The 23,195-nt window shown below is 42.0% G+C and overlaps 1 protein-coding gene across 1 annotated transcript; it reads left to right on the forward strand.

Annotated features, from left to right (window-relative positions):
* The first annotated feature begins 15 nt into the window (after nt 1–15).
* BLMH (bleomycin hydrolase) lies at nt 16–21,882 on the forward strand. The gene is made up of 12 exons (XM_038165852.2): nt 16–172; nt 849–1,046; nt 1,543–1,652; nt 2,279–2,420; nt 4,680–4,768; nt 6,052–6,144; nt 10,549–10,704; nt 11,166–11,324; nt 11,421–11,488; nt 11,880–11,997; nt 14,125–14,194; nt 20,861–21,882. The coding sequence occupies exons 1-12, from the start codon at nt 160–162 to the stop codon at nt 21,010–21,012; spliced, it is 1,368 nt and encodes a 455-aa protein (XP_038021780.1). The 5' UTR covers nt 16–159; the 3' UTR covers nt 21,013–21,882.
* Nucleotides 21,883–23,195: the final 1,313 nt, after the last annotated feature.

The raw sequence follows: 23,195 nt of genomic DNA on the forward strand, positions 1-23,195 counted from the left end.
AAGTTTGTCCCTCGGCGGCCGCCGTCCTCACCGCCCCCCCACTCCCCTCAAGGCCCCGCTTCCTGCTTCCGGTGCCGGGGCTATAAAAGCCGCTTCCGCCCGGCCGCACGACCCGCTGCGGGGCCCCGGCCGTGTGAGCGGAGCCCCCAGACCCGCGCCATGAACGCCCGCGGTGAGGGGCGGGGGGAGCCGTTACCGGGGCAACGGGGATGGGAGGGGGGAGGGGGGGTGGTTACCGGGGCAACGGGGATGGGGGGGTTGTGGGGGGGGCGTTACCGGGGTAACGGGGTGAGGGGGGGGGTCTGGGAGGGAAGGGGGGAGCGGTTGCCATAGCAACGGGGAGGTGGGGGGCCTGAGGGGGTGGGTTCTGGGGTAACGGGTCCTGAAGGCGGGGGCTGGGAGGAGAGGGGGGGTGAGGGGGAGTCCCGGGGGGGAGTGGGGGGTCATTAAAGGGGGTCCTGGTGAGTGGGGGGCCTTGGAGGGGGCTTCGGTGACGGAGGGGGGTCCTGAAGGGGGTCCCGGTGAGGGAGGAAGGGGCCCCGATGAGGAGGGGGGGCCTTAAAGAGAGTCCCGGTGAAGGGGGGGGGGGGGGGCTTTAAGGGGGTCCCGGTGAAGGGGGGGGCCCTGAAGGGAGTCCCAGTGAGGGGGGGGGCATTGAAAGGGGTCCCGGTGGGGAGGGGGGGCCTTGAAGGGGGTCCCGGTGGGGAGGGGGGCTCTGAAGAGGATCCTGGTAGGGGGGGCCCAGGAGGGGGTCCTGGTGAGGAGGGGGGGTCCCGGTGAAGGATAGGCCCCAGGGGGGGTCCCTTGGGTCCCAGCCACCCCGCTGACGGCCGCCCCCCGTCCCTCAGGGCTGAGCCCAGAGAAGGCCGCTGCCTTCAGCCGCCGGCTGCGGGCAGAGCCCCGCTTCCTGCTGGCCCAGAATGTGGCGACGTGCAGCGACCCGCTGGAGGTGTGCCTGCAGCGCCAGGTGGTGCAGGACACCGTGCAGGTCTTCCAGCATGCCCTGCCCGCCGAGGGCAAGCCCGTCACCAACCAGAAGAACTCCGGTAAGAGTTGTTGGGGGGGAACGGGGCTTGTGGGAGGTGTTCCGGGGGGTTGTAGAGCAAGGGGGGGGGGTCTTCAGGGTCTTCAGGCTTGTGCCTGCTGGGGATGGCTTGTAGTGGTTTGACACAAGGCAGTTAACTTGTAGCAGTATGCTAGAAGGGTTTCCAGCCTTACCTGGCTTCTGTTGCCACCGTGTTCTGCTAACATCTGTTCAAAAGACTTCTGAGAGCTGAAATTGAATCCTCACAGCATCCTTGAGTCGGTAACTGTCTTCACACCTCCAATATTTGCCTTCTGTAAAGGATAAGAATGAAGCAGTTGAGACCTACCTGTGTGCTTCAAGACTCCTGAGCTGTCGTTATTCAGTATTTTACAGTGCCAGCCAGGACAGTGGGCCAAAGGTTTCAGAAGGGATGTTTTCATGAATCTGGTGTTTGGAGACCTTGTGTGGATTTGAGTACAAGCATTCTGGTTTAATTCTTGTTCCTTTGATCTCAGGGAGATGTTGGATCTTCTCCTGCCTCAATGCAATGCGTCTTCCCTTCATGAAAAAGTACAACATTGAAGAGTTTGAATTCAGCCAGTCGTACCTCTTTTTCTGGGATAAGGTACGGTAGTACAGCTCACAGACTGCTAAAGCTGCATCTGCGACTGGTTTTAGTATTGGGATGGAATTTCTTCTAGGTTGGACTGTCTTAAATGGAAAACACGCGTGATAGGAAACACCAGAAGTTCCTTAAATGTATGTTTTAAATTAAGATAGCACAAAGTGGGACTTCCAGATTGCAAAGGAAGCTGTGAAGATATTAATGGTCTGGAAAAGTAAAAAACACTCGAGAGAGACTTTGAGTATTTCCAAAGGTATTTGCAGGAGGCCCAGCAGGAAACATAACTGTAATTTTCTGTTGAGAGGTCTTTCAGTAGTGCTTGTGACCTGCTGATCTGGGAGCTGTGTCTTTGCTTTCTTCCCTAAGGGAAATTGAGAAAATCGAGTGCTGGTTTGGGCCAGGCTTCATTACATAACTTCTCTTTCACGTTTCCTGTTTTTTTCCACCCTCAAGCTCTGTACTCACTCACTTGTAAATACTTGGTCTGTAACAAGAATAAGCTTATAGAAATACTGTGGGGAAAATGAGAGTGTTAGTGGATGTGCAGGCTTCCAAAGAAAGGACTATATGGGAGTGTATTCATGCATACATCACACTTAGACATTTATCCTGTCTGTTCCTTCCAGGTCGAACGCTGTTACTACTATTTAAATGCCTTTGTGGAAACAGCTCAGAAAAAGGAGCCTGTAGAAGGAAGACTGGTACAGTTCCTGCTCTCTAACCCCACAAACGATGGTGGACAGTGGGATATGTTGGTTAACATTATAGGTAAGGGAATTGGTTGCTGGAAGCACTTCCTAAATTGTACACTGGTTTGGGAGATAAGGAGTGAAAACACAATTTTGGATTGGTTCTGCAGTGTTTAAAACTAGGATCACCTAGGTCAAATAGTAGCTGGCACCACAGAAGATCTCAAACAGAGGTTTGAGTTTACTTTTCACTGTTACCTTTCAAAAACTGGCTTGAAACGTGTGTGATATAACAAAATCTGCAGTGAAGTGGTTGTCTGTGTAGTTACCTTAAAACACGTGTTAGTTACCTGGCTGTATTTCTCGTTCTCTCAAAACACATTCTTTTTAGCATCAAGTCTGCACACAGGCAGCTGTCAGTTTGCACTCAGTAAGAAACAGAATTGATGATCTGAACAAATGATAAAGCTGAAGCGATGATAATCTTGCTTAGGGCCAATAGTTAACTGCCTTTTGCTTTCCTTAACTTTTGCCATCATTAAAGCAATGCTCTGCTAAATATTCAACCAAGAAAAACTTCAGACACCTGCTTTAGATGCATGTACTCACTTTGGATTGCTTTGCCTAAACTGCCCTGTGACCACGGTTTGAGCTGAGCTGTGATAATGTTGTTAGCCATGCCAAAACTACGTGGCTATCCATACGGACTGAGCAGGTTTGTGCATTGTGAGGAGTAATAACATAGCTCCAAATGTAAAGTTTATCTGGTCTTTTACTTTTCTGTGCCTGAAAGTTCAGGACTGTAGTCTCTCGGAGCATTCTGCTAATGTTTAATGGAAAACATTGCGGGTTAGAATGAGGTCTGGAGAGTTATGTAAGCTCTTCTGGACTTTGTTATTGATTTCCAGCTTTGCTTTCTTTAAGTTTCTAACATACCACATCAAAAAGCAGCTAACCTGTTTCCTAATAACACTTCCTTTCAGGTAATAATCACCTTCATGTTACTAATGTAGGAAAAAAGGATATGAACTTTCATAGACATGGGTTTTCTTGTCCCATCTCCTTAATACTCAGATAGGAAAAGGAAAAACTAGCAGCATAGACTGGTGATTGATCTTTAAGATTACTGTAAACTCTGAGTAAGAAGAATCATTGTGAGACCTAGAAGCTTGCTAAAAACAGTGCTGTTAGCCATTTCCTTTTTTAATCAATGATCTTTTTCATGTTATCTTTTAAATATTATGCTTAAATCTTTTCTGGGATCTTCATTTTTGCATATTGCTGCTGATACAAGCTCAGAAAATCAGCAGAAGTAATTAGATAACCCAGATTGTCTGTTTACTAAGCGTGTTTCAGTCCCCTGTTATTTCAGTTATAATTTGACATGTTGCCTTTGTTTATATCCATATTTACAATTCAGTGTACCTGGTAAAGAAGAAACCTTGTTAGACCAGGGTGTGTCTACAAGGCAGAAGTAGAAGGGCTTTCAGAGTTGCAGCCTGAAGAAAGCTGATACAAAGATCAGTCAGAGGGAAATTATGTGGAATGTGGCAGTGCTGGTCTTACAAAGATCCAGTTTAGGTAGGATCATCCTTAGCAATAATTAAGGGGATGTTTAGTGTTTGAATTAGACTAGCATTTGCTTTCATTTGTATGGTGAAACATTGCGACACTTTGTAAAGCCACAAGCTAATAATGCAAGTTTAGAATCACAAAAGGAACTCGTTTATTTGAAGCCTGGAGGTTACTTTTTTCCCCATTCAGTCATTACAAGTACTCACAAATGTTTAAACAAACCAGAGAAAACTTCTGGATGCTGCTGTTATATCCAGAGCTTGCATGGTGTGATCCTTAGTACCATGGTGTAGGAAATAACTGAGCTGTTGTTGATGTTTTATAAATGTTCAGGAGGAAAGGAAACTGGGAAGTTAGTCACTTAACCTTAGACCAAATACGTGGGATTATTCATAAGAGGCCCAGTCTTTCTGGAAGACATTTCTGGAAGCTAATTTTCAAGTAAGCTTTCTTCCTGTTAAAAAAGATCTTAGAAACAAACAAACAAACCACTAGTTTAGAGCCTTTTAAAGTGTCAGATGAAATGATACGAGGCCACTCAGGGATTCCACCTCTTAGGACCTGCATGGAATGCAGATCGGAGGTCAGGATTCTGTCAAGGGAAGACGTAAACTTTGAGTACTCGTAACCTTTAAACAAGACTTTTCTCTTATAAAGTCTGCACAGAACACTATGTAGTTCTTATGTGTGCATGAGCAGAAACACTAGTTCTGTTGTGGTGAAAAGACAGTTGTTAACGTGTACCTGTATTGCTTTCTTTTAGAAAAGTATGGTGTGGTTCCCAAGAAATACTTCCCAGAGTCTCATACTACAGAGGCTACTAGAAGGATGAATGAAATCTTGAATCATAAGGTAAAATTGGTTTAGATCTTGCAATTAAAGAAGGAGAGGGGATGGGAATGACCCTGCTCCAGGTATTCCAGCATTTTTTTGAGTGAAGTACCAAGTGCATCTCAGCAAATTTTTTTTTGTTTGAAAGACAGCTTAAAATCATAGCAAGGGAATGAGATCAATCTTGAAATACGGAGCAGGAAACTGCGTTCATGGAAGATAGCCATTGGCAGGCCTCAGTAGCTTGAAAATGCACCATAGTTTTAGTAGCAATTGCTCCCAATCCTCAAACCTCTGAAAAGTTGATTCTTGATTTGTGGCTGATTAAGTATATTTCTGGAGAGCTAGCACTTGGCACGTAGGTGATTCTTCTGCCCCCTCAGTGTTCACCTACCAGTATGCCTGTGTGTCTTAATATTGCTGCCAAATCTGGTGTTAAAGATCAAAAATACATATTTTAGAAACACTAAATCTTAAAAATCAGCTTGCAGTATGGAGGTGTGCAGCTGTATCTGAAGGAAGGTGTAAACTTGTGCTCTGAACTACAAAAGTGAATTTATCTGGGAAGATGCTAGTGTAGGCTGTTAGATTAAAAAGGCAATTTATTTATTTTTTTTTACAGCAGGCTTTGATTTTTTTCCAGTTCATATGGTCTGTGCTCAGAGAAGATTGCCCTTTGAAGTACATATAAAAAATTTAAAATGTGTTGAAATGAGCTTAGACATAACAGTGGTGTTAATGTTATTCTTGTCTTGAACATTGCAAACCAGCTGGTCTTGAGGGAGCCCCACTCACTGCTGCTCAGCCTTATGGATGGTGACAGTAATGGGAGGCATGTACTCTTCCTGCTGCAATTCTGCATGCAGTGGGGAAATGCTCCATTATTTTTATCAACCAAGAGATCAATTATGCATTAGAATTGCAAAATAAATTTTATAGTGTGGAGATGGTCTGTGCGTGAGTCACAGAGGTGGTAATGTGTATGGATGTTGCAGCATGAGTTATATTAGGGAACAGAGAAACCAAGCCTTAAGAAAAGCTAATGGCTGTAAGCTTCAAATCAGGAGTTGGAAAACGGCAATTGAATCGCAAGTATTTGAGTTTTTTTGCTGATCCTTTACTTTTAAACAATTAGCTTGATTTTAAAGAATCGCTATCTGACAAGGCTTTCTGAGATGGATTTTCTCTTCATTTTGAAAACGTGTTAGAAAGAGTAAAATGGGTGCCTGTAACAACCAGATAAGTCCTGAAGACTGATGAGGCAGCACCTTTCATAATCTTAAAATGGCTTTCTCCTTAAACAGATGAGAGAGTACTGTTTGCGGCTGAGAAACATGGTGGCAAGTGGAACAATTAAGGAAGAACTTTGTGCTGCAATGGACACTATGATAGAAGAGGTAAATGTGGTGCTAGTATTTTTGGAACGGGAAACTAGAATGAAAGTTTTATGCTCACTCCTGTTTGTGGTGGTTTTACTTGAGTGGGCAGCTGAGCTCCATCACAACTGCTCTCTCACTCCCCCCTCTCCTCAAAGAGGAAGGGGGAGAAAATACAACACAGAGAGCTCAAGGTTTGAGATGAGAATGGTTTAATTAAAGGGAAACGGAATGGGGGTAAAAAGAAACAAAAGAAACAATAAGGCCGCACGGAAGCACAGAGAGAAGGGAAAAAAAAAATATTCTCTACTTCCCATCAACGAGTGATGTTCGGCCACGTCCTGGGAAGCAGGGCCTGAAAATGTATAGTGGTTGTTCAGGAAGCACAGCCCCCTCCCTCATGAGAGCCCTCCTTTTTATTGCTGAGTGTGACATCAGGTGTTATGGAATATTCCTTTGGTTGGTTTAGGTCAGCTGCCCCGGCAATGTCCCCTCCCCATCACTTGCCCACCCCCAGCCTGCTGGCTCTTGGGGCTTGGAAGGAGTCCTGATGCTGTGCCAGCACTACACAGCAATAGACACAACACTGGAGTGATACCAGTGCTGTTACAGCTATGAGTGCACTTCCAAACAAATATTCCAGAACTTAACTGAGATCTATGCATTTCTGTTTAAAAAAAAAAAAAAAAAATAAGGGGGGGAATAGGGGGGCAGCATGGAGATCAACATAGTGACCTATCAAGCTTTTTTCAACTCGCCTCTTTCCTAGCATTTATAACTGCATTTTGATGGTTTTGAGTGTAGATTCCTACAGCATGAGTGTTGTTGCAGAAATTCCCCACAAGAGAGCAGGAAAGAACAACAAAAGTCAGTGCTCTGCATTGTGGGAAAGATGTAAGCTGAAGGCCAGGCTGAATCCAGCTGTGATTTATACTGGGGAGCAGCAGAGGGATGAACCACAGCATCTGGTTTTGGCTGTGTGAATTGAATCAATCAGTAAGTCTGTGGAAGTGGTGTTTGTGTAGCGGCTGGCCTTCCATCTGTTCACTGAACGTGGCCGTGGCACTTGTTCTTATTCTACAGTTCTTGTAATTGAGGTTTAAATAGCAAAAGTTAGCTTTAAAAGCTCAGGAGGGTGTGCTAGTTTGAATTTTCTTAGCCAGGTGCATACATGTAAAGTTTTTTTCACTTGTTTCTCAAGCATAATGCAAAGCGACCCAGTGGTTTTAATGTTTGTCCTTCGATGTCTCAAGAAATCAAGTATCTTCTTGTCTTTTTTTTTTTTTTTTTTTTTTGCAACCAAATAAACATTGGGATTAGGCAGAACCTACTTGGGACATTTCTGCAAAGATTTAAGCAGTTTCATTAATACACAAGTATTGATTAATGTGTTCACTTGAAGACCTGTAGCTTTTATCTAATTAAAAAGGCAATTTGTAGATGTTCCTTGGGTTATGTTATTGAGACTAAAATATATTATGAAATGCATACCCAAAAATCAGTAATAGTTCTGCTTTTTGAGCCTGTCCTTCAGTATGTTGCAAATCAGCAGCTAGTCCAAAAGTGAGTAATGTAACGTCTGTCCAAAGTGTGTGTTCAAAAGCCCTTGGAGAATTTTACAGCGAGCTATCAAGCTTCCCAGGGCTGGCAATGTTCTTTTTTTGAGGGCGATGACATAGAGTTCACTGTAGAATGTCACTTTATTTGTTTAGAGCCTCTTGCCCTTTGATAAAGGGTCCTGGAACTATCATTAGAGGCTCATTAAACTAGTTGTAATTTTTTTTCTGAAAAAGGTCATGCTTAGTTCTCTGTGGTTAACAGAGCACTTCCTCTTGCAGTAGTAAGAGTGTTTTGCAACTTAAGTGGTTTTACTTAAAATAAACGCTGTATCTGGAATGTGCACTGCACCTGTGTCTTTTAGGAACACTTAGTTTGATACGTAAGACGACTTCTATTTCATGTTGTTACATGTAAGTGGCTGTTAATCTCTTTTCATAAGTGGCAAAACAATTTGCCTTTGTTCTATGAAGTTTTATTTGCATATCAAGTCTTAGCTCACTTATGCTGGGAGGCGGTGCTCTAGCTAAAACAGGGCAGCTGCACTGGAACGTGGGATTAAATATTCACTCCAGAACTGTTTAAACATTCTCCTTATCAAACTAGAGCACAACAGGTCAGAAGTTGAAATCAGTGCAGTGCATGTGATTGACTTTCTTCCTTCACCGTTTTCCTTTGTAGGCTCTTATCAGGAGCGTCCTTTTCCTCTCCTTGCTCATTTTGTTTTTTAGCACAATCCACTACATCTTTGCCTTATCTTGGTTCCAGTCGTTGCCAGAGTGATACTAGTCACCTTTTAGTTTAAATGCCTCTCCTATGGGCATTAGTGGAGGAAGCTTTTTTGATAATAAGGGTTGGCCTATGAAGGGTGTGGTGGAAAAAACAATCAGGGGAGGTCATTCGCTGTTAACTGCCTCTGTTAACTTGAGACTTCTGTCTCCATCACTTTCCTTCCTCTGGCTGGAGCTTGCTTGCTTGTTTCTTTCCTTTCAGGCATTTTTCTTGCTTGGCTTTCATAACCCCAAGTGGTGAGAGCTGAGGTTATCTGAGGCAATGTGGGTGTATCCACAGCAAATGCTACCTTTTGTGCAGGGTGCAACATAAATATTTAGAGTAGTTTAGGGATTTAAATTTGCTCCTTAACATATTTATTGGTAAATAAAGGTGAGTTCCTCCGGTAAAAACATAAGCCCACACCTTAGTTTCAACCTGTAATTAATCTATTCATTTGTTTTCATTAAGCTGCTTGGAGCAGCAACACCTTTATTTGCATCTTGTACACAGCCAAATAGCGAATGTTACTTAGCATGAGCAGTGCACGCATTTTGCCATGAGCACAAACAGCTTAAAACACAGAAACCCCATAGATCTCTCCAAACATTTTTCTCTACTCATCTTCAGAACACAATGAAAAAGGGCGGAAAACCTATTAAGAATTGGGGTTATTCTTAGTGTGTGAAACTGCACACAACTCCTAATTTACAAGCACTTAATGAGCCAGCCCATAAGTGCTGTTAAAGCCTGAGTTGTTGTTTTTGAGTTTAAAGAAAGTAAATCCCTGTTCTATGTTTTTTTGTTTTGTTTTAAAAAAAGTGTGTGTGGTTATGGAGGCTGTCTAGCTTTGCTAATTAACAACTATTTCCTGTGGTACCTTGGGATCTTATAAATCAGCTCAGCTGGCTCCAGAAAGAGCAAGTCAGCCCTGGAAAAGTATTGTCTCCATTGTCTCCACTCCTGTGAAAGCTGGTGAGAGTGACATGAAGGCTGACAGCCTAGGATAGCTGGCACAAACCATAGGCATTGGATCTTAGTGCAGAAGGTGCAGTTCAGATTTGATTCCCCCTTCTCTTATTTTAAAACTGTTGGTTCTTTGCAAGGAAGTATTGTACTGAAGATATGGATGGGCAGAGCTGAAGTAAAGTAGTTTCAGCTGGAGTAAATCAGTTTAAAACTTGCTTCAATGATTGAATTCTTTCTGTCCCCATATATGCTGTGACAGATCCTGCTAAATATCCCTAAAGACAGTCATCTGGTTACTGCCTACAAGATAGCACGTTTTATAAGCCCTGTGAGAAAATACAGTATAGATTAAGTACTCTTTTATAGTCTGATTTATAGGGAGGTTGACTTAATCTTCAATTTCTTGTGGTAAAGAGACTCAATAAAAAGCTGTCATCTGCAGAGGATGTCAGTCATGGGATGTGGATCTTCAGTTAAATTACATAATCTGCCATCTTAACCCTAAATGGAGGCATTGTTAAATGTATTAAAACAGATGAGAAGATTATTCTAGGATTTTGGAGAGAGGCAAAGGCCCATCACTGAAATCCAAATCATCATTACAGGGAAAAAGGGATTAGTATGGGAAACACTGGGATAAAATGTGTGTTTCACATAAAACGTGTGTTGGAAGATCTCATTTGTCTCTCTGTGTGGGGCAAATCACCTACTAAAACAGGTCATGCTGACTGTGAAAGCTTTTTATAATCAGATTGGCAATATTCCTCCTGTGCTGGAAGATTTTCTTGATATAGAAGATTCAGAATTATTGAAAATATTGGAACAAGACTGGGCAGTGTATTGGCTTTTCCTTTTTGGCTGCTGCATTCCTAGAATAGCTTGGGATTCAGATGTTCAAGCTTCTGCTGGTTTCCTGTGGCATTTCAGATAGATTCTTCACTGTTGCAACATTTTTGCTACAAAACTGTAAATGTGTGTATGTTTATTCACATGCTTCCAAGGTGAATGTTAAGATTACATTTCTCCTGTTGATTTTCACGTGGAGAACTCCATCAATGGCATTTTTGTGGTAGGAGGGGCAGACCTGCGTGTTTTGGCAAGTTCACAGCTGTTTGCTTCTCTGGCCAGGTGTTCCGAATAGTGAGTACTTGCCTGGGCAACCCTCCGGAGACCTTCTGCTGGGAGTTCCGGGATAAGGAGAAGAACTACCACAAGTACGGTCCTGTGACACCAGTGGAATTCTACAACGAGCACGTGAAGCCGTACTTCAACATGGAGGACAAGGTTGGGGATGCAGAAAGGCAGTGGCTTCCAAAGACCTTCTTGCTTTTAAGCCTCCCCCAGCTTATTTTCCCCTGTTGCAAGTGTCCTGTCCACACCTGTAACCCCACTGTGTGGGATGGGTACAAGTCAGGTGGCCCTGTGTTTATGTCCCAGTTTCCTGTTTGTGCTGTGCTCTTCAATTAGTCGTGGCCTTGCATTGCACTTCAGTGATTTTTAATAATATTCAATGATCAAATCAGTCATAAAAGCTGTGAGACAGCCATTAGAGGAAAGGAATAACATGTAAAACTCCTGTGCTACAATTGGAAGTGTACTGGTAAAACTAAAAAAAATGAAACCAGTACTTCAGCCAAGCTGCTTCTCTGCTGTGGGACAGACAGCTAGATTGGACAAAAGCAATTGTCTGAAATCCACCCAGATTTCAGTTGCACCTTAATTTATGATGTCTTGTTCGTTGGCAGATTTGTCTAGTGAATGATCCTCGACCTCAGAACCCATACAACAAGCTGTACACAGTGGAGTACCTGGGCAACATGGTAGGAGGGAGGAAAACACTCTATAACAACCAGCCTATTGATGTCTTGAAAAAACTGGCTGCAGCATCTATTAAGGATGGCGAGGTTTGTTTGGCTTCTTTTCATGGATGATATGGTGTAACTCTTGTAACATAAAACTCATTGGGATATGGCCTAGACATGACTTCCTTCTATTTGTAGGCTGTGTGGTTTGGCTGTGATGTTGCAAAGCACTTCTATGGCAAGCTGGGAATCAATGACATGAATATGTAAGTAAAAAAATTAACAGAATGCCACTTTGGATACTTAGCTAGGGCACAAAGTAAGCTTTGGCTGCTTAAACTAATTTGTACATACACTTATGTAAACAAAAGCATTTGAGCAACAGAAATACTTTTTCACTTCTTAGCTAAAATCTTAATCACTTGTAGCAAATCTTTAAAGGACTGTTACATATTTGTACCCATTTGATTGTCTAGTATCTGGTGAGAGAAACTCCTAAAGAGATGGGTCTTCTGCTTTTATTCTGACACTGTAATTGCAGAACTTGTAGGCCTGTGCCCTGGTTCCTAATACAGGGAAGGGTACTGATTCTCTGGTTTGTTAGTGAGAATCCTCCCTGTATCCTTTTTTGATACAGTGTATGTGGCTTTTTAACAGATTCAATCATGAGCTAGTGTTTGGTGTCTCTGTCAAGAACATGAACAAGGCAGAACGACTGATCTTTGGAGAATCAATGATGACCCATGCCATGGTCCTGACAGCTGTCTCGGAGAAGGTAGGGTCTCTGTCCTGAAACTGTGATGTTTAAACAGATGTATTTGAATATTCTGGCAGCCTGTTTATATGTTCTGTGCTCATGCACAGTGTATAAGCTGTTCTAGAGCTCAGCATGTGTGCTACAACACCTAGGTTGTCTGTACTTACTGTTATTTGCCTTGTGTTCAGAACTAAATATTTAACCAGTACAAAAATTTAAGACAAGTAAAGGTTTTCTTTCCTTCTGCCCACAAACTTTTTGGAGGTGGGGAAAGGAAGTTAGATTTTCTGGTGTCCCAGAAATAGAAGCTATCTTAACTGGTTCTAAATGCAGATTCTGATGCACCTTGCTAAGCAAGGAATGAAGTACAACAGCAAGCATTTAACACCAAATCCCACTGCATGAGCTAGTCTGATTTACCTTTTTACAGCATGATGCTTATGTTAAAATAGCTAGTAGGAGGCACTTGGCAGCAGTCTTGACCTTTTGCAACCTTGTGCAGTTGGGGAAAATGGTGTCCCAAGCAGCTTTATGGCAGACAGCAGGCTGAGGTGAATCCACAGCTAAACCTGCTCCTGGCAGTGCAACAAAGCACAGATGAAGTAAAAAGAACCATGCGAATATTTACACTGTAGGGTTATTTGCAGTTTTGATCTTTCCCGTTATTTCCAGAAGTTGTCATTATTGGAGTTTCTCTGAAGTGGTCTCTTCCTGTCCAACATGACCTTGGCTTGAGAAATAACAGCTTGCATGTAACTTAAGTTTGCTTCAGCTCCAGCGTTTAAGGACTTCAGAGACTGCTGAGTCATAGGAATTTAAGTTGCTTTGTACAATTCAATATACAATTTTCTACTGTTCTGTGTTTTGAGCTCTTAACACTTGTATTTTATGTACTAGATTGTGTTTTCATTGCTTTTCAGTTATGATATATTTCTAGTGTTCAAAACCTATTTATCTACTTGTGGCTGAAGGATGTGTGTTTGTACATCCCCAGTTGTGGGCAGCACTTCCTTGGAGGCTATAGTTCACAGTCTATATTTCAAAGTTTTTACTTTTGCATGCATAAAAGTATAGTTGCATAAAATATCAGATATGACCTGATTTTCTTAGATATGTATCTAGAATGAAAAGATTTTTTAAGAAATTACTGTTCTTTGTTTGAAGGATAGTAATCTACTTTTATTTTGTTTCTACCTTGTTTGAACATGTTGTCTAATATTAAACCTGAGATTAATCTAAAGGAGCTTTGATAAATGGTTGTAAAAATGCAATACCTTGGATTTACTACTTTATAAAAAGGCTTTGAAGATTTAAAAAAAAATAAGTACTAAATTTTACAAGGTAAAAAATTGCAGATTAAATGCACTATTTGGTTAAATGTAATATATGTAAACAAGTTTATACCAGTTTCTGTCCGATAGCATCAAGAGTTGATTTGTGGTTTGTCTAGTAGCTCTTGAGCATCTAATTTTAAGGACATTCTTATATTTTTAAAGTGAGAATAGAAGCGATACAATAGCATTCACTCAAATTTTAGGAGTGGATTTGTAGGATGTTTTCCAGGCTCTTGTTTCCTTGATTCCTCAAGGGACACAGGTTTTGTTTTTTTGTTTTTTGTTTTTGTGAGAATCTTTTGAAACTACCAACAGCTTGCTTTGTGGCATAGCAAGCCTATGAATGTGCTTCAAGTGCTTTTATGTACTTGATAGATTTAAACTTGTTCTTAATAATATTGTTCCAAAGCTGGCTGCGGTTGCTTTATTGCCTGTGTGCCTTTTCTGATTCCTAGCTCAAGCAAGTGATGCGTTTATTTCAGAAGGCTCACAGGGCACTGATAGGTGATAGGGAAGGCTCCTTAAATTCTTTCAGCTAAGTCCAAACTTGAATTTAGGTCAGTTTGTTCTCTTTAAATATTTATTGCAGGTTGTCATCTTGATCACACTTACTCATACTTCATGTAAAGAGATAGACATGTAGTTAAAATGATTTCTCCAACCATTAGCAAGAAACCATTGTCTGAAACTGTGTCTGTAGCCTTTGGAGTGGAGCTCTTGTTTGCTTGTGCTGGATTTAGATTTGGAAGGGTTGGCTGCTATGAACTCTCAGTCCTTCACCACTAATAGCCATCTTCTTGCTTTGTCACAGGATGGGCAAGAAGACTGCTTTGAAAAATGGCGAGTGGAAAACTCCTGGGGTGAAGATCGTGGGAATAAAGGTAAAATAATTTATAATCACAGGTTATCAAAGGTCAGTCAGCTTATTAGTATAAAGCTGCTCGTTTGTCTAAGCAGTGTATGCCAGTTTGCTCTTGATCACAAGAAAATTGCCAGGTGGTATCACTGTGAAAAGAAAAGCAGTTTGTAGCAGTTTGCCAACGGTGGTAGGGAGAGAGCAGAACCTTTTCTCATAATCCTTTGCTACAGAACTCATCTGAGAAGTCTGATAGTGTTGCTTTGAAAGCATGGTGGTACTTCTATTCTGAAATACCAAGAATTCCAGGAGGCATGTGAAACAATCTTTTAAAAAGGGGACAGCAAGTAAGAAATTATTTGCAGTACCAAATAAGATGGGATCACTTTAAAGAAATGCCTCAGTGTGCACTGTATAGAAATGCTTTTCCCTTCTAGTATGAAAGGGAAAATAAAGTTTTCACTGCAGTACTTGTAAATGCACTAAAGTTTCTGGATAATATTCCAAAGTCATGTGAAACTTGAGTGTTTTAGATTTTAAAGCACTGCTTATCAATCGCTGCAAGCTTTTGCTTTTAATTTCCTTTAACCAAATCAGTATGGCCTGTTCCAGATGGTGATGTGAACAGTTGCAATGTGACTGTTCTATCTCTAACATCTGTCTACAAGAAAATACTTCTGGTAGCCTTTCTACAGCCATGTAAAAACATGACCTGTGGCGTCCTTGCAGTGTTCCTCTCTGGCATGACAAGCACTAGCAACCAAAAAATCCACAGTTAACGTGCAGTTAGCTCATGGCAGGTTTCTGCATGAACTTGCTTTCCTGTTGATGACTGTCTTGGCCTGCCCTACAAATCCTTTACAAAGGATTTTTAAGCTCTGCAGGGCTGTAGTGGGGAGATGAGCCAGCCTGGCATGGCACGTGGACGGGCATTGTGGGCAGAACAGTGAGTCACAGCGAGCAGTGGGTTAGGAGATAGCTTCTAGTCTCTTTCCTGCTCAGCAGGGGCACAACTGGAGCAATGCTGCTCTGCCTGGTTGAGTTGGGCAGCTCTGATCCTGCATGGCCCTAGGTGAGTGGGGCCGGCAGTGTGAGAGTCTGCTTCTGCTGAGGTCTGCAGTCTGTCAGCTCATCCTAAATGAGCGCAGCAGGACTTCTGTGACTTTTTTCTCATGAGAGAAGCTGGATGTGCATGTAGTTGTGGCGTGGTGACCTCTCTGATGAGCATGCCAAGCCAGGCTTTGGTTTGTCCAAGGGCATAATACAACAGTCACTGCTGACCGCATATTTCTCTTGCAGATTAATCCCAAATGTTGTGGATTTTCTTTTGGGAATAGACTATTTTGGGAAAACTTTGTTTTAGGATGTGGTCTACTTATACAGTTTTGATATCTTATATGTGAGTAGTGAACTAAAATGGTATTCTTGGAACAGTGTCTTAATTTGTTGTGGCCCCTTGGTCTGGTGTAGTCTATATAGAGAATAAAATATAGAAATGCTTGGTTAGTTGTGCTTTTATTGTCGAACACTTCATTTTGAGATGCTCTGGATACTTGAATTGCAGTGGTAGACTGCTAGTGGTAATGTTAGAAGAACACTTCCACAGAGGAAGTGTCGTACTCAGCTTGCTTTACGACTGCTCAGCATGGATTTTTAGTACTCAAAACTTTCTGAAGTTAATAGGTGTCTGTCCACATTTCTGGTTTGCTTGTCATATATGTTCCTTAGTCAAGTTCAGAGCTGTTTTTTATTAGAGCTGGATAAAAACTGGGCTTAATTTCAGGATATTGGCTATTGTTCCCAAACTGCAATGTAGTATCATGGAAACATTCATGTTGGAAAAGGCCTCCAAGATCATCTGGTCCAATCCAGTACTGACAAGTCCACCAGTAAACCATGCTACTAAATCTTACATCTATGTGTTTCTTGAAGACCTCCAGGGATGGCGACTCAACTGCTTCCCTGGGCAGTCTGTTCCAATGCCACACAACCCTTTCAGTAAAGGAATTTCTAATTCCCAACTTAAACCTCCCTCTCTTCCAGTAGATAGATCGGACTAGAAACTGTACCTGATGAGATGTGATTGAACAGCTGCAGTTCTGTGCCAGTATTGCTGGGCTGGAGGAGCATCAGTGAATGTTCTGGAGGAGCTGCATAGGCTGTGATCTACAGCACCTACAAATGAAACAAGTGCAGTGTCTCAGACTTTGAGCTGTAAATAACACTAATCCATATACCTGGTTGTCCTTGAGCTTTACTTTGAATTTGTTTGCCAGCCTTGTGAACCTGAGCTGCTACTTGGTTTGCAGCAACAATTCGTCCTCATTAGATATTGTCTTTTTTTCCAATTACGGATTTACTTTTCAAGAATGAGTTCTTCTATAACTCCTTGAGGGAAGCTAGTTGCTCCTTCCAAACATAACTGGACTCTAGAGCGACTTGAATACACCCTGTCCACACCTTCTGTGCGTGTGTTGCATGCACACCAGCTGTGTGAACTTCCTGGGTGAGTCACTGTCACTTATCTGTTTTGCTTGTCCCCCCTGCTGGTGGAGACCACTGTCTCTGGAAAGTCTCACTCACTGTCTATTTTTTGTTTTGGTTAGGGAGTTGTCTTGAAAAGTGCCTTGGCAGAAAACCTTATCAGAACTAAGAAGCCTGACTTCTAGTTCAGACTGCTTTTTTCAGAGAGATGAATCCCTTAATAATTTTAAGTATGGCTCAACAACTTACTGTTTAGCTAAAAGTAATTAGACATATCCTTGGGATTTCATTCTGAAACACCAGAAGAGGTGACAGGGTTCTTTCCTTCCACCTCCTGCCCTGCTTTTTCCCTCTCTTCAATGTCCAGTACTAGCTGGTGTGGGAGGATGAGTATTTGTTGTACTCGGTCCTGAGTTTCTTGCTATACCATTGAGTCAATCTGGCAGTGAATTTTATCTTATGTTATCTGCTTTGTTAAGAAGGTGTCGCGTTAAAGGGGTGTAGCTGATTAACCGTTACGGGCCCGGTTGGATTCAGAGTACTGAACCAGTCGGACATTCACCAAAACTGGGGGTCCGTTCGGACATTCACCAAAAACGTAATAACCACCTGGGGGTCCGCTCAGACATTCACCAAAAACGTATTAACCACCTGGGGGTCCGTTCAGACATTCACCAACAATGCATTAACCGTCTGGGGGTCTGGTTAGATTCAGAACACTGAACTATCACGGATAACCACCCTAACCCTAGTTGCATTAATGAGAGCTATCACAATGCAATCAAGTATGGTTTATTACAGCAACAGATAATCAGGTTCTTTTGGATTGCCGGTGATAGTGACTATCTGCAAAAGCAAGCTAGTATGCATGAAATACACAGGTGTTCTAGGTGCGGGTTCTAGGTGCGGGTTCTAGGTGCTGGGTTCTAGGTGTTCCAGGTGCGCAGCCTAGAAATAAACGCGTTAAAAGGATCAAAGACTCTATAGAGATTTATAAGCAAATATTCAGATCTCACCCAAAGGCGTCCCAATGGGGGGGAAGAGAGGCTCAGCCCGTCGACTGATCCCAGGAGTCAGGAGGTCCTAAGGATGTTGTATGTCCTCGGGATGGTATCTCCCCTGACGATGGTATCTTCCCTAACATCCCCTCTCTCTTGGGCCAATTTATATTATTTTCTACCTTTTAGGTGGAGCTTGAGTGGCTCTAGTCAAGCATATCTTAGTTATGATTGGTGTAAAGTTTTCCCGTCTCCGTTTAAAGTAATAGGCTCCGAGAAATTCAGAGCGCATGCTCAGTGAGGGGTGGTCGCACCTTGGAGGCGGGTAGCTTTTGGGATGGAGGTGTGTTTTGGTATTATAATGATATTATAATGAGCAAAAAGTACACTAGGGTACAGCATTTGTCAAAACGTGACAGGTCTTTGGCTTAGGGTGGCAAAAAGTGCAGCTTTGTGCACAAGAACAATCGAGGCCCCACCTGATTACAGAGCCTAGCCGTGGTGTCTCCACTCCACTCTACGCTCCGTGGTGTTCCTTAGAGCTAGCACACCAAGTTTCCCCAGCGCAATAGCATCCAAGGTTGGGAGCCTAGGGAATGCTCAGATAATGCAGTTATGCCCTACCCTGAAAGCCTCTTCAATGCTGTACCTTTTCCTTAAAAGTGTGAATGTTAGTTTTATTTTCCTAGTTACTTCAGGCATTTACACCACAGAAGGTGGGAAGCTGTGTTGGGCTAAGTCCAGTGCAGAGAACCAGTGTCCACATCAGTAAAGAAAAGGCCAAGAATGATGTTACACTTGGCACATCCCGGTTGAGGCCCTGTTGGGTGTGGGGGATATGGGCAAGCCCCAACTCTGTTACTGGATTATTGGACAGGATAATTGAGTACAGCCCGCAGGACACCAGAGACTAGCTAGGCTTTGTCATTAAAAACATAGCACAAAACAAAAACACTTGGTAGGAAATGAGTGTTTCATATGGAGTCCCTTGTGTTTTGCTGTGAGCACAGTCTGAGGTGCCAGAGGATCCCTGCTTCCCCGGCCTTGCATGGCACAGGACTGGAACGAGTGACTCTTGGTTTGGGTATCTGGGAGGAAGTTACTTATATGCTCAGACTCAGCAGTGTGGGCAGAGCTGAATTCTTGTGGTAGTGCTTGTCCTGGAGAAAGGGAAGCCCTGGGAACTGCCTCGCGTTGCCTTCTGCTAAATACTTTGTAATTACATGCATCTCTGCTGTAAGAGTTTCTTGGAATCCAATCTGGTTTTCCTTAAGGAACGAACACAGCTGCTGACAAACATTGCTTGTTTTTTTTTTTTTTGAGGTAAAAAAGTCACTTCCTAGTAAAATATTTCCTTTCTGTGTTTTACTGGCACTTTGTCAGCTATACAGCCAAGTTTAATTGTACTGCTTACTCTTTTGTTCTGAAGACACAGGACGGTATTCCTGAAGTTTGAACCCAGCTTATCCCATCAGATATCTATACTAAAAACAAGCAGGAGGTCTTCAAAGAGGAACACTAAATCACGTTATCACAGCCACTTGATAGGGGTCCCTTTGTTTGTTTTGGCATGGAAGTGCTAGCAGGAGATGTACGACAAGAAAAGTCATCTTTTGAGTTCATCTTCTGACTTTTTGTCTCTTTGTTGCATACTTCTGCATGAAGACATTTTAAAGATTTAACTTTACACTCAGGCGTATTCATATATGAATATTATCCCATGAGTGCATTATGAGAGGCTCTAACTTGCGCTCCCCGTGGAGGAGTTAAGGCACGAGCACAAAGTGTCTTGTATGAGGTCTGTGAGGAACTTTGCAAGGGCTTTATTTTCAGGTTCCCAAATGCTGGGTTAGGTAATAATTCTCAGACCATACATCCTCAGCTGACCTCTCCCTACCCGGCAGCTTGCTACTCTCAGAACGCTGCATTTTAAGTTTTCCTTTGGGTAAGTCAGAAACGTGGACCAGCTTCATGTGCAGAGGAGCGTACTCCCAGTCAGGTGTTCTGTTTTGTTAAAGCAAGATGCTGCTGCCTACAAAGTCTGTCTCCTTGTAATGAAGAAATTGATAATGGCTTTCATTGTGACACCGAGCACAGGCCTTCTCAAAGAGCGACCTTACTTATTTGCATGTTCTGAAGTTCTGCTCGCCGTTTTCTTCTTGTTCAGACACTGCGATACTAATCAGCACTGTCAAGCTTTGAGATACAGGATGTCAGAAGCAGAGTTCATTATCCTCTCAGGGTGCAATTACTTGTTGGCTCTTGGGAGTGAGAGGTTTTTGTGTGTCCCAAGAACTCATATCCTGAAGAGAGAATAATCAAGGCAGCTCCCTTTTGGCAATGTTTCCAAAATGGCTTCTAGCTCGGATTACAATTGATAGGGTTTTTAATTTATGGGAATTATCTGATCTCTTGCTTTAGAAACAAGATGGTGTAGATAGATGCATTTATTGTCCATATTGGACATTTTCTTGTTTCATTTGATTGTGATGATACTGTATAAGGACACGAGGAACTTTATTACATAAAGCCTTCTCATCTCTTCTAAGTGCTTTCTTTCTCCCTGCCGCTGTGTTTTCAGTTCACTTTGAATAGTTTGTTTCTAGTGGCAGCTTTCTGTAAAAACCTGTGATACTCAAAACATGGCTTTTTCCCCAGTTCAAATGCTGTTCATTGAAATTCTTGATAAGAATTACATTGAGGAAGATAACTTAGTTCAGCCAAACTGATTTAGATGCCTTTGAAATTGAGGAGAGCAGAGAGCTGCCTTCTTTTGCTGCAGGAATTGAAACAGCAAAGTTTGGTTTAAGCAAGAAGTGGCTTGGATATCCATCTGGACAATTCCCCTTTTCTTACCAAAATCCTGAAAACTTTTAAAGCCAGAGAACCAGGTAGTTTTATGTTCTGTTTTTAAGGCATTCTAATTTATTAAAGTATTCCTAATGCCTATTTTAACAGATAAGCCAAACTGACAGTTATTCTTGAGCTTCTTTTTCCTAGTGAGTTTCTTGGTTTTTCAGTGCACATGAAATGCATCTACTTAGCCTATTTGTTATTTTTTTTGTTTGTTTTTTTTTTTTACGTAAGTCCTGAGAGAGACAGAAGTATGACTAGCTCCTGTTTGTAATGGATTATTAATGTGTGCAACTTGTGACTGTTTCACTGTCTCAGTAATGGTTCTCTGTTGTAATGAATCTTTTCATCTCCAGGTTACCTGATCATGATGGACGACTGGTTTTCTGAGTATGTGTACGAAGTTGTGGTGGACAAGAAGCATGTACCAGAAGACATCTTGGCAGTGATGGAGCAGGAACCGATTGTTTTGCCAGCCTGGGACCCTATGGGGGCTTTAGCCAAGTGAACTACAGAAAATTTGCCTCCTAATGGTCAACCAGAAGTAGATGCAATAGAGAATCCGAGTGGTTGGAAGCCATAGCCAAATGATAATGTGACCAAGCACTCAGCATGGTCCATGTTCTTGAAATGTAAGTTAAGGATCTTTGGGAAATAGCGCTTTACTGATTTGTCTGAATTAAAGCTCTCAGACAGGCTACTTTGCAAAACTAAAAAGGGAAAAGGAAAAAACTCACTATGAAATATATTACAAGTGCTGTCAATGGCAGTTTGATTTTATCTTAAATCTTAAATAAAAAAATCAGAATAGTAACTCAGTAGAATTGTTTTGACCAGTGTTTTCCCTAGACAAGATGGCCATAAAAGGCTATTCTTTAGAGTTAACAGCTAGGTGTTAGAACAAATACATCAAGATACTTATAAATTAACCATTTGTGGTCTGTCATATACCGTAAGAATGCCCAAAATATTTTATACATCCACATTTCTAATTTTTCTGCCAAGGGAAGAAGTTTTGAAGGGTACATACAATAGACACTGCTGAACCTTAGAAACGGTTTACCTAATTTACCCTTAGGAAGCTTTCTCTTTCAGCAGCATTGGGGAGGGGGGGGAAATAACTTTGTTTCCAGTTTCATTTGTCTTTATTCTTCCATTATTGAGATGGGACTGGATAACCTCTATCAAGGCCCAGTGCTATGTCTGTGTGTACAGGAGCGCTATTTTTCAGTTATATTAGCAAGAACAACCGTAAATGTTCACAGGTGGAGTTAGTGTCATGCTCAACAGAAAAAAAATAAATTGCTGCATTTTATTTGGATGTTTTCAAAAACAAGATGGTGCTATGAAGCTTTTGAATAAACACTTTCTTAAGTGACTGGTACAGCTCTGGTTTCTTTTTTTGAGCCTCATGGAACTATTGAATGTGAAAGATCAGTGACCTACAAACAGACCTAAGCGAGCCAGAATGTGAACAGGAAAACATGTTGCTTTATATTCCTAGTAGTCACAGATGCTTATCTCACTGAACAAATAAAAAATAAACACCATCTCACATGCTACAGACACTTGAATAGTTTGGTGATGAGCACAGTGCTAATACTGCGATTTAAATTGTGACAACACGGTGGGTTGTCTTTATGTACCCTGATAATTGTCCTGTTTTGTCCTGAGTTTAGTCATAAGCAACTAAAAGGGTAAGTGAGGATATAGAACCACACCGCCAGCTACCATGGGTGGTAGATAAATATTGCTTAAGTCAAATGCAAGCAAACATGTTTGTTATGGCTGTGGTACTCTACAACTTAGTTTGACTCCTTCCATTTGGGCTACAGATATAGACAGTTCCATGATTATGGAAGCAAATTATACATTTGTGTATCTAGTGTAAGATGCATATGTATGTACATGTATATACATACACTAAATGCCAAGCTAAAGGATGCCTGCATGTTGCTTGCTAAACTAAATACAGATGAGGGTTTAGCTAGGAGTCACCCAAGCTTATTAAACTTGCTGCAGTTAACACTCCTCAAATTGGGTGGGAGTGCTGGCTAGATGGAAAACAATTTGGTGTGGAACTGCAGCAGGGCAGTGTGTTATTCTGCTTGAATGATGCTGTTTAAGAATCTGTCCTCCACAGTATTTCCAGCAAAGGTAACAAAGCTGTTCTGGAGATGAAGACTCAGAATGTATTTTGGGAGTGCAGTGATGCTATAATTTGGTTTCCCTTCTAGAGTGGGAAGAGCGGAGGTTCTGGAAATGTGAGTGGTAAAAGGCTGGAAGAACCATGGTCAGAAAAGGGGAGATGTCACATTCTTTGAATTCATACATAGATAGGGAATTGTTTGTTACCACTGCTCATGATAAATGGATTAAAAAGTCATGGGTTTCAACTACAAGGGTCAATGAAATTAGGAAAAGCTTTCAAAGCTTTCTAGTGATTAGAAAGAAAAAAATGGATTGCCTGAGGATGTGATGCCTCCCTCTATTGTTAAAGATCTTCAGTGGAGGGTTAGAGAAAAACATTTCAGAAATGACATTGATAGAGCTGATCCTTCCTTTTGGCACAGGGATGGGCAGGATGATCCTTTGAGGTCCCTTCTGCCCTTGTGGGTATGCGATGCACAATTTCTATCTCATGCTTGCACCAAGGCAAATAAACAGCCCTGTACTTGATGCAGAACCCTG

Source organism: Anas platyrhynchos, chromosome 20, assembly GCF_047663525.1.
Source record: "Anas platyrhynchos isolate ZD024472 breed Pekin duck chromosome 20, IASCAAS_PekinDuck_T2T, whole genome shotgun sequence".
Lineage (NCBI taxonomy): Eukaryota > Metazoa > Chordata > Aves > Anseriformes > Anatidae > Anas > Anas platyrhynchos.